The sequence below is a fragment of the Anabrus simplex genome, chromosome 1, assembly GCF_040414725.1.
Source record: "Anabrus simplex isolate iqAnaSimp1 chromosome 1, ASM4041472v1, whole genome shotgun sequence".
NCBI classification, from domain to species: Eukaryota; Metazoa; Arthropoda; class Insecta; order Orthoptera; family Tettigoniidae; genus Anabrus; species Anabrus simplex.
This window is the reverse complement of record NC_090265.1, coordinates 356,489,751-356,502,143: the sequence shown is the minus strand read 5'-3', so window position 1 is coordinate 356,502,143 and position 12,393 is coordinate 356,489,751. Positions and strand designations below refer to the sequence as shown.

Below are 12,393 nucleotides of genomic sequence, written 5' to 3'. Positions count from 1 at the left end.
GCTCATATCCACTATCTCCCGGATGCAAGCTCACAGCTGTGCGCCCCTAACCGCGCGGCCAACTCACCCGTTTTCTACATCCTTTCTTTGAATCCTCGTTCTTATAAATACTCCATTGAAGATCACTTTCATTGACAACTACTAGATACTTACAGAGGTATCCGTGAGGAACTATCCCCCCCCCCCAACAACACAGTAACTAAAACTGGGAAGACTTCCTCTTGGTGAAACTTAAAGTCTGAGGTTTCATCCCTCTTACCATCATAACAGTGTCTGATTTTCATCTCTCAATATTATCAAGGTCTTTTTGTAGCAGCTGACAATACTCCTAACTTATTTACTACTCCCTATCCTACTCAGCATTTACATTTGTAAAAAGCCTCATATTTGATTCCAGTTCTGCACTCATATCATTTATATATATATATATAATAAAAAGATTCAATAAAACTACCCTGTGGGATCCCCCACTAAATCATTACAGGGTCATATAACGCTTCACCTACTCTAATTCTCTGAGTAAAATTTTCTGGATACCTAGCCATCCATTCATCCACACTTTTGCCCAGTGAAACAGCACTAATCTTCGTCACCAGTCTCACATTATCTGCCCTATCCATTTGACTCCTGAATCCAAAATATGTTCTATATCTTGCTGGAATCCTGCAAGTTGAGCAGCACTTGAATAACCTTTCCTAAACAGAAACTGCCTCTCAACGAACCAGTTAGTAATTTCACAAAAGTGTGTAATACAGTCAGAAAGAGTGCTTTTCCAGAGCTTTCAAACAATACATGTCAGGCTGACTATCATGTAATTGTTCGCCTTATGTTTATCACCCTGGGGCACTATTGCAACTCTCCATTCATTTGGTATCGCTCCTTTATGCAAGCAATAACCAAATATTTATTTCAAATATGGCAGCATATCTCAACCCATTGCAATTAATATATCCCCAGAAATCAATCCCACTGCTTATCTAGCTTTCAACTCTTGTATCATTTTGTAATTTTCTTCATTATCATAGGTGAATTTCAGTAATTCGCCGGCATTATTCGCCTTCCTTACCTGAACATCATCCTTGTATTCAACTGCCCTTATATACTGCTGACTGAATATTTCCTCCTTCTGTAAATCCTCATATATTCTCACTTACTTCATTAATGATCTCTGGCGTGTCTTTCCTGAAACCTGTTTCTGTATTAAAGAGCTTATACATGTTTTTTCCCCCTTCTTCCCTAAAATTCATATGTTTGCCATTACTGTATGTTATCCTTGGCTGACTCTTTTTCTAAATTCAATTTCCTAGTAAATTCCTTCGATATCTCTTTACTCCCTCAACCAATCCTAACTCTTTTTCTTTGTAACCTGCAACCCCTTCTTACTCCCTTTATTTTTCTGCTATAATAAAATGTATCCTTCCCGTTCCTTACTACCTTATCTCTTGGTAATGATTTTCACTACGTGTACGTCGAAGGGCTGAGCGTTTTATAGTCTTTTGCTAGAACAGTATTCCATATGGCGGTATCAGGACGTACAAATGTAGACTTTATGTCCTCAAAGAAGAATTACTAATTGCTCATTATGACGATCATTTAGTTTCTGATTCTTTTATAACCTAGACGATTCGTTTTAGGTAGGGTATGCTTTCCAGCCCTACAGTCAATTAGTGCCATATCAACTGGATTCTCTATTTTGAAACTCGGGCGACTCTAAGATTAAACATAGCCATAGGGAGAAGTTCTGGAGATGTCGGATCTCATGCATGGCTTTGGTTGCACTTTCCTACACGTGCAATGTAAATATTAAGCCTGTAGTTTGAAATGTGGGTGTTAAAATGATGAACAATTTCAAGTTGTTCACAGCCGCAATTGAGCACATCAGTTTTCCTACCCTTCTGTATTTCATCACCTTTATTCTGGCATTGTTATTCTTTAGGCAGTTACCACTATCCCATCTCTGGAGGTTGTTGAATGTTAGCAGAGAGATGGTGGGATCTCTAGACAATAAAGCCATGCCATCTGCATATATCACAAACTTCACTTCTGCAAACTTGAATGCCTTTATAATATCTGCAGATTATTTAAAGGAATGGAAGAAGATCTGGAGGACTACCGCAAATTATGAGAAACCTGTTGATAGAAAGTACCTGAAAACATTTGTTCCGTTCATTACGTCATTTTATATTTTAAATTGTAGCGTTAATTAAAGCCCACTCCGTGGCCATGAAGATATGAAATCATTCACTGTTGAACCTATTTAGTATGTTACTCAGCGTCACATATATCCTTTCTAACTTATACTTACGTATTACGCTCTGACACCGTGGTCAGCCGGTTCGAGTCCCGTTGGTCGAAAAATGTCACCATCAGAATGTTGGCCGGAAGAGTAGGAGAGGTGGTGGTATACAATTTCTAATCACTAGATTGCGTGCCAAAAGTCTGGATTAAATTCCAAACTCGTTCAAATTGAGAGAGGGAGTATCACACTGTTGATGGGTCGTTAAGGGTCGTTAAGCCTAGAGCATACCCCTTGGTGCTATTATACAGGAGTAGGCTATGTGCCGGCATCGGGGTTTTACACTTTTCCTTCCTAATCTCATGGCTTATATATAAAGGCATTCATTTCATCTCATTAACTCCTCTGATGTGATTGACGTCAGGAAGGGTATACGATCATAAAATTTCGCTACGAAGATCCATTTCACATCCTAATCGATCGCGTGGAGAAACGGGACACACACATCTTGTAAATTATAATGCTAGCACTGAAAACCGAATAAGCTCTCTCCACGCGAGAAAAGGAAGTTACTTCCGTTAGTGGCCATGGCAATGGGATGTTATACTTCTGTACTAACTTCAGATAAATGGCTTTTTGCGTGAATGTAATATGCGTACCAGGAATTGATTCAAATACGAGTACGAACCCTGAGAGGTAAGAATGTAGACAACAAATATCATGTCTTCTTGCCAAAAGATAACTTCGTTGGAACACGTTTTTTTGATCTAATTTTCAAAATAAAAATAAATAAATAAAATAAATAAATAAATAAATAAATATAAAATAATTAAACACACCGATGGATTAGATTAAAGCTATTCTGTACTCTCCGTGGCATAATAATGGAAACCACAGGAACGGGCGAGTTGGCCGTGCAGCTGCGAGTTTGCATTCGGGAGATAGTGGGTTCCAACCCCACTGTCGACATTCCCAAAGATGGTTTTCCGTGCTGGACAAATGCTGGCTTTGTACCTTAATGAAGGCCACGGCCGCTTCCTTCCCACTCCTAGCCATTTCCTATCCCATCGTCGCCATAAGACCTATCTCTCTCGTTGCGACGTAAAGCAGCTTGTAAAAAAAATACAGAAATGAATCCGATACCCGTTTCCAGTATAGACTGAATGAACCCCAGGGTCAAATATCACTGCAGGATGGCAGTGCTCTGAAAACGTATCTGGATGCATATATAAAGGTGATTTCTTTAGTCCAGTTGTCTGAACACTTTTACAGGTACTACCTGCTAAAGGGAAAGGAATTCGTCTTTCTCTCACTGAAAAACGTCATGTGGAAACCTTCGACTTACGAATGAAAATGTCGTAATATTTCCTGTTTGAATATGAAATTGACAGTTATCCACTTGAAAGCTACACAGCTGTGTTCGTCGCAATGAATTCGATAACCCTGTACACTGAATGGGACAGAGCAGAAATAAGTTTTGTTTATTTTTATTGGCCATCTCTATTTTCGTGAACGTGTGCCAGTGCTAAAAAATATCACATTGATACGAACCTTGAGAGACGCTCTAGTCCCGAACGCCTTGCCACAGCTGGTACACGCGTGTTCTGGTGAGCGGGTGGGCTCATGTAATTTCTGATGTGTGCTCCAGTGTCCGCGCTGAGTAAACTGCTTTCCACACTGTTGACAGACGAAAGGTCTCTCCCCTGTGTGGATTCGCCTGTGTTGTAACAACAGTTGCCTTCTTGAAAAGTTTTTACCACAGTCCTCACAACCATGTGCCTTCACAACGTCCTTGCCATTATTATTACTATCATTACCGCTCCCGTTGAGAACAACTATCTCATCCTCATCCACTTTAATACCGTTCAAATTTGTACTGATATTATCACAGCTTCGATCCACCTCTGCTTTCACTGTACACACATCGTCAGCGCTCTGACACGACAAGTTTATGGCTGCACTTCCCGTACCATTGTCACTGTCTTTGATATCTTGCCGAAGGCTCGGGGTTCCCGGTTTTAATGAGAGATCATTTGCTTCAGACGTGAAATGGTGATGTGTTGCTGTCCCTGTCTGATGAGGAGCCAATTCTGGAGGTGAAAGCCGTTGGTCTTTATTCTTACACACCACGTCTGTTGAGGATTCTGAGCTTCGCTTCCTGTTTGCTGCATGTTTCTCGCTTTCCCGCTCGTTGATATCACTGGTGCTCTCATAGTTACTTTCTGCTCCACGCAAGAGTTGTTTCAACTTCGGAGAGGGTGCTTCGGCAGGATTCTCTCGGTTAGTCTGCAACATTAAATAAAGAAAGAAATATTATAAATTATCTCTAAGGAGGAATGAGGAAAACATTGTACACAGGTAAAATTTGATTAAATTAGAGATTAAAAATATATTCCATTTAGGTGCCAGAAACGGTCTTCGAAGAGCGAGATTGCTTGAATCACAAGAAAAGTAGAAAAATCAAAGGGTAAAATATGTATTTACTACTATAGTGAACCAAGAAGTTAAGGAAGCATGTGGGGCCATAGATAAATGATCAAATATGGACACAAAAACATAGAAATAGGCAGAAAAATTAGAGACACCCTCAATACCCTCAATGGTAAGAGAAGTAGAAGAAAACAAGATATCTGTGGTTAGACTCATATTTAAAGATTTAAAAATACAAGATGCGAAAGTAAACGAGGATGTAGAGCTAGTGGAAAATAGAGGAATGTGCAGGCGCTTAGTTCTTTCATATAGCCTTGCAGACAGTTCATCGAAAGGTATCATAGCCTACAGTATAACGTATAATTCATTATAGTTTTCTTTAACTTGTTGTCAAGTGAATCAGAGTGATATAAAGTATGAAGCCGGGAATTAGTCAGAGGAGCGCAGGAAAGAATTCAGCGATAAAATGAAGGAATACTGGGCCAACAGGAAGGCTCAAATGGCCACTAAGAACACAATCCAGTACGCTAAAAGGGGCAGACGACGACAAAAACACAGCTAGAACACAAGCACCGTGGTCCACAGATGGCCTAAACGCAAAGAAAAAAATATGGTACATACAAAGTAGTTGACATCACTTCTTCACTACGAGTTCTTCGTCAAAGATGAACTTGTGTTAATCACAGTATGTTCGGTTCTTTTTTTTTTTTGCTAGGGGCTTTACGTCGCACCGACATAGATAGGTCTTATGGCGACGATGGGATAGGAAAGGCCTAGGAGTTGGAAGGAAGCGGCCGTGGCCTTAATTAAGGTACAGCCCCAGCATTTGCCTGGTGTGAAAATGGGAAACCACGGAAAACCATTTTCAGGGCTGCCGATAGTGGGATTCGAACCTGCTATCTCCCGGATGCAAGCTTCACAGCCGCGCGCCTCTACGCGCACGGCCAACTCGCCCGGTATGTTCGGTTCTATTCAGTGATACACATTTTGCTATTTGGTTTACGCTACACCGACACAGGCGGAAATTACGGCGACATTGGGTTAGGAAATAGCTGGTACTAGGAAGGAAGAGACCGAGGCCTTAATTAAGGTACAACTCCAGCTTCCATCTGTTGTAAAAAACGGGAAACCATGGAAAACCATCTTCAAAACCACTGAGAGTGAAGTTCGATCCCACTATCTCTCGAATGCAAGGTCACAGCTAAGTGACACAAACCACATAGCCAAAGTCAATTCAGGTCGTGTATTTCAGTCAGGTCACCATAGTTCAGAGATTTACACCAGAAAAGTTGTACGATAATATTTTACGAACACTGAATACAAATCTCTGTCACAAACTTAATACAGAATGGGAGTCAATTCAATAATTTTTGTAGTTTACTGTTACATAAGTATTGATGGTGGTGGTTATTTTTCAGAGTGGAAGTACAAGAAGATAACCATCCCTGTACGAAACTTGTAATTGGTTTACATAAAATTACATTGTTCAATCGTGACTCTTATTTTAATCAGCTTTTCGAAATTGTTAAGGCATTTACTATTTACATCTACCTACGTCTTTTCCTTCTTTCTTTGTCATATCTCCATAATGAAAGTTGGCCACTGCTCATAGAAACAGTTTGAAGGTATATTTTTCAAAATAGTCCTTCTCATTCCTTAGAACCTAAACATTGTGGTATCGGGCGAGTTGGCCGTGCGGTTAGGAGCGCCCAGCTGTGAGCTCGCATCTGGGAGATAGTGGGTTCGAACCCCACTGTTGGTAGCCCTGAAAATGGTTTTCCGTGGTTTCCCATTTTCACACCAGGCAAATGCTGGGGCTGTACCTTAATTAAGGCTACGGCCGTTTCTTTCCCATGCCTAGGCATTTCCTGACACATAGTCACCATAAGACCTATCTGTGTCGGTGCGACGTAAAACAAGTAGCAAAAAAAGTACATTGTGGTCATTTTCTATCAGGGCTTCCCTTATTTGATGAAGTGCAAGTGATATTTTTCTGGGGGTTTCATGATATGTGTAATATATTCAAGCTTCTGTTTCTTGATATTTTCCGCAAATTCGTTTGGTTCCCTAGTACGTTTAAACGCTCCACGGTATTAAATACATTTCCTTACTTGTCAAAATCTTAAATATTTGTTAGGCACTGGGTTTTATGCTCAAGGTTACTTGGATTGAATCCTGCCGCAGTTAGTTGGCTTACATGCGAGGTAGAATCCTAGAAGCTTGCGTCGGTAGATATATTCCAGGTAAAAGAAGTCCTTAGTGCCCAAACATCTGCCACTCTAATGTTTCATAACACCAGTATCAGTTAACATATTACATTATAATAAATTATTATAACATATTATTAGCCGTAGATATGCCAACTTATTACACACATCATTGAAAGCCAATGTACTACTCTTTCAATCATTACAATTAATTATTGAATGTAATATAAATTAACCTTTACCTTTCTCTCACCGGCCGAGTTCACCGTGCGGTCAGGGCCGCGCGGCTGTGAGCTTGCATCCGGGAGGTAGTTGGTTCGAATCCCACTGTCGGCAGCCCTGAAGATTGTTTTCCGTGGTTTCCCATTTTCTCACCAGGAAAATGCTGGGGCTGTACCTTAATTAAGGCCATGGCCGCTTCCTTACAACTCCTAGGCCTTTCCTGTCCCATCGCCATAAGACCTATCTGTGTCGGTGCGACGTAAAGCCACTAGCAAAAAAATACATTCCTCTCCCTCCAGTTATGTACGAGAATCATAAACATGGTTTAGAGGCAATTGGTCAGCGGACGAGATAGGCGCCGAACACTGCTGACCACTTGAGTTCGCAGGAGTTGTGTCATGTGTACTGAAGGCAAGACAGAGTCACATGATGGACAACCAAAATATCGGAATAAATCAACTTTCAATTCTTTTTGGAAGTGCAGAAATATCAGTAATAATACCGTTATATCATTAATACAGTAAAACCACTCTGCCGGCTTATTCAATTATGACATCATAATTAACGGTTATTGCGAAAGTAGCAAGGTGTGGCCAATATAAAAACTTTACTCGTACAATTTGTGTGAGCGTACCACTTAAATAATACGTTTTCAAGTTTTAACGTTCTGGAAGCCAACGACATGAAGTTACCACATTTAAACACCGTCAAATCACACGACCTCATCCGGGATTCAACCCATTATCCTGGGATGAGAAAGCTTATAACTAATAGACAGTCGTATTTTTGTGATCTTGTATTCAGGAAATAATGGATCCATTTTCCACCGTCGATAACCCTTTAGATGATTTTCCGTGGTTTTACATTACCGCGCTAGCTAAAGCCGATCCTTTGCCTTACTTAAGCCACGACCGCTACCAATAAATGAGTTACGAGACGTATAAGGGCTTGCAAAATAATCGACTGTTTCACTGAGATCGTGAGGTACTAAAAGTAACAAGGTAGAAATATTAACTCGAGTTAGTTATGTTATATATATCCTTAATTAATTCGACGGGAAGAAGTTTCATAATTTAAGATACTGTGTTTTGATTTTATAAGAATGGTCACTTAAATGATAAGAATACTGGTTGTAATTCCTTAGCCATTCATAGTATACTCCTTCATTCACAATCACAATGAAAGACTTCATGGTAAGCTGGAAGGTTACGCTAAGTTAGTATTTCATAAGCATTATAATGAACCACTTTAGAGGTAGTCAGAGTGACTTGCCAGAGACAACTGCTTGCTCAATGGTGCATATCGACTCCAAACGAACCATTGTCTAGGCTTTTCTTTGTTGTCTCGTAACTATTGTCACCTTCTGGTGGAACCCGAGTAATTTGCTTCTCAAACGTTTTTCACCAAATCTTCTTCCAGGTCTCACTCAAGAATCGTCTATGGTTAGTTCTCGGAAATGTCGTTCATTCAACCTCATGGAAAAAGTTTCTGAAACCTACTGTATTTCTTCCCTCTGTGTTGTTTACAAAGGTGTAAACTGCTCACAATTACATAATTTTAGTATGACTTATTATTTCTTCCAGTAGAGGTTAGGGATCATATGATCATAGGTCTTCAAAGCAAGACAGAAAGTACGCTTGTAGTTTCTTGTGATTGTTCATAGTATGGTCACAGCCCAGATATTTCCAGTTTTACGAAAAATCTGAACCCCGTTGACTTGACTTACTATTTCGAAAAACGCACATGCGCTGGTCGGTAATCGAAAGCGGCCACTTGATGAGAAACCAGTGACTATGCCACTCGACTATCATGTCCGTAAACAGTTTATCACACAATGTTCATGCTCGTTAAGTACACGAGGCAGCCAATCTCTATCTCACAGACCTCTCTGTATATAGCAACAACATAATTCCACTTCCAGGATAATATGTTTCTATTTAATGCATACTCCAAAACTTCTCCAATCCACTAATTCATAGCTTCTGTATCGAGTATAGATGTATTTGACTTGTTTATTCCTTCATTGACGTTTTCTCTCTTTATCTATGAAAAAAAATGAAATGGCGTATAGCTTTTAGTGCCGGGAGTGTCCGAGGACATGGTCGGCTCACCAGGTACAGGTCTTTTGATTTTACTCCCTTAGGCGACCTGCGCGTCGTGATGAGGATGAAATGATGATGAAGACGACACATACACGCAGCCCTCGAGCCATCGAAATTAATCATTGATGGTTAAAATTCCCGACCCTGCCGGGAATAGAACCCGGGACCCTCGTGACCAAAGGCCATCACGCTAACCATTTAGCCATAGAGCCGGACACTTTCTATATTATAAACAGCTACATAGTCTATAAAATTCACTTTTTATGCCTGCCTTACACAGCGATATTGAGGAAATGAGAACGTCACCAGCTGTACTTTCCAATAAAAATACTATGAACCTTTCACGACCGCGATTTATGAACTATTTAAAGAAAAATACTTCTCTTTGAATTAAATAATCGAACCATTTTCGCCATGTTGGCGTTCTCATCTCTAGTCTTTTGCATGAATTCGAACTACGTTCATCCCTCAGTTATATCACCTTGCATAACGATACTAGGAAAAGGAGAGCGTTTTGAATTTATAGGGCTGAAACTGGAACCAGGTGCAGGGCACAAGAACAAAACGATGATGAGTCTTTCAATGATGACAAACCATTTCTACAGCTAGGGACATAGTGCATGTGGCATACTTTGTCAACATGGGGGGGGGGGAGAGATTTTATTCGTTTCTGAATAAATAGTTATACATGGTATGGTCTTAATGAACCAATCATCTTCACATTTCTGGTATATCGATGGATTTCTTTTAAAACCTAACGCGTTTCAGTGCTCTGCCCACCATTATATTCCCGAAGACTGGTCACGCCTTCCAGCAGTTGATCAGAATAATTTTCGTTTGTTCATTTTCCTATGCTGATGTGTAAAGGAAAATGAACGTAGAATATATTACACTGTAGGAGTGCGTAAATTCACCATGTAACAAACATCCCTACAATAAAATACAATGGTACATCAAGATAATCATTTCAAATTTTCAGTTCCTTTTTACATAGATATTTGGACTGTCGATGACAGACTTATTTTCAGGGAAAAGACCAGGAAAGAAATTTCTCACGGATACGTGAATTTTATATAGACTGACTATATTTGAGCTTAATGGTTATCTAACAGATGAGTAGCCATTTATAATTAGCATAACAACATGAAAATATACTAACATGTGTGACCTGACAGGTAGAAGCAATAAGACTGTGGAGTTAATTTACCGTAAGAATAACGAGAATTTTTAAACTCATCTACCACTCCTGGAAAGGTAGGTACATGCATATTGGATCTCAGCCTGACTACTAGGTTAATTCCTAGAGCAGAAAGGAGGACGAGCACAGAGCTAACCTCTGTAACTCGGTGCTGAGCTACCTCTTAGCTCCTTTCCTTCTTTCGTTAGGTGCTATTATTTTACTTCGCACCGGCGCAGAAAGGTCTTACGGCGACTATGTGATCGGACAGGGCTATGGTTTGGAATGAAGCGATCGTGATCTTAATTAAGGTACCGCCTCAATGTTTGCTTGGTACGAAAATAGAACCTACGGGAAAACCACCTTCAGGGTTGCTGGCAGTAAGGTTCTAGCCCACCGTCTCCCAATTGCACACTACCATATATTTGATTCAAACCACGTAGTCAACTCACTCGATGGATCGCATGTTTGCGTGACTGTCAATTCCATAACCCATAATCATCGGAACGCCTGTTTCGCGTGAAATCGGCGCTATAGGGACGTGACGTGGGTTAACCAGCAGACTGTCGAGTCCGTTTAGGTCATGGATAGTGGATACTTTTGCCTTCATCCCAGCAGTCGCCTTTATGGATTTTATGTTGGCTTTACATGTTAATAACGGTCATCAAATCCATAAAACAAGTTTATTATTATTATTATTATTATTATTATTATTATTATTATTATTATTATTATTATTATTATTATTATTATTATTATTATTATTACTGAACCTACGTAAATATTTACTGTTTTCGGAGAGGCTGAGTTGTCGAAAATGTTTGTCCTGCAGGAATTCTGTATGGAGGTAAATCTACCGATAAGGGGCTAGCTTATTTGAGCACCTTCAAATATAATCGGATAGAGCAGGGATCGAATCCGCCAACTTGGGTTCAGAAAACCAAGTGCTTCATTATTTTTATTATTATTATTATTATTATTATTATTATTATTATTACTATTATTATTATTATGTGTGTGTAAATCTGGTGAATGTACTCATTGTACTCTTGAATGCAGTTCTACTGTCTTGATATTTTTGTTGTTAGGTTTGGCTCGTACCACACACTCACTCACTATTTATTAATGTGTCATGAATGATCAGTGCTGTTATGCAAAATGGTTCACCTTTCATAAATTGAAAGTAATTATGTAAATAATTGCATATGCTGATGTAACCTCCGCCAGAGGATGGGAGTTGTTACCTATATATAAATGACAGGAAGTGTAGCTACATGAGCAGTTGTCAGCTCAAACTTAAAACAGGACAGGTACAGGTTTTTTAATGATCTCAATACGCAAACTAACAACTGTTAAACCTGTTACTGTTTATAAGATTGATTTGAACCAAGGTATCGAGCGTTGAGAGGCTGACGCGCTGCCTTCTGAGACACGGAGGCTCCTTATTGATAATATTCGCATAATATTGAACCTTAGATGACAGAAGCTCACCGGCCACAGTTCTAAGCTAAAATACATCTTATAGTGGTTTTTGCAAGCACACCGACGATACGTCTTTAAAATAAATTGCTCGAGCATCTTGCTTAATTGGAGCTCCACCTGACTTAATTGGCCATCCTAACTCACACCACATGAAATTGAATGCTGTTCATCTACAAATGCAATTTACCAAGAAAATTTAATAAACTTATAGACTAATCAAGAAACGCAGATCATTATTGAAGAGCGCTGTCTAATAGAAACTAGAGCAAAATCAGTTACTAGTTCAGAGAGTAAGATGTAAGAAGACTGCTAGTTGTTGCATCTTCTTGCATTTATCGGGAAACGAGGTAGAAACTATTTCCGGGCTCCTCATTGAGAAAGATATGGCTCCTCAGGGTGACATGACTGGCACTTGGGGAACCACTGACCTAACAATAGGTAATTCTTCTCTTTCCCTAGTCGACCTTGATGATTCTGACACCTAATGTGTCAGATTCAGGTACTTCAGTAGATAAAATATGGTCGAAGAAGTACACT

At 39.7% G+C, this 12,393-nt stretch overlaps 1 protein-coding gene across 1 annotated transcript in view; it reads right to left on the bottom strand.

Annotated features, from left to right (window-relative positions):
- Nucleotides 1-12,393, bottom strand: part of LOC136866820 (uncharacterized) — a 107,952-nt gene that overhangs the window by 9,898 nt on the left and 85,661 nt on the right. The window contains exon 3 of the mRNA XM_067143952.2: nucleotides 3,788-4,522. Coding sequence (XP_067000053.2) covers nucleotides 3,788-4,522 — 735 coding nt within the window. The remainder of the gene's footprint in view (nucleotides 1-3,787; nucleotides 4,523-12,393) is intronic.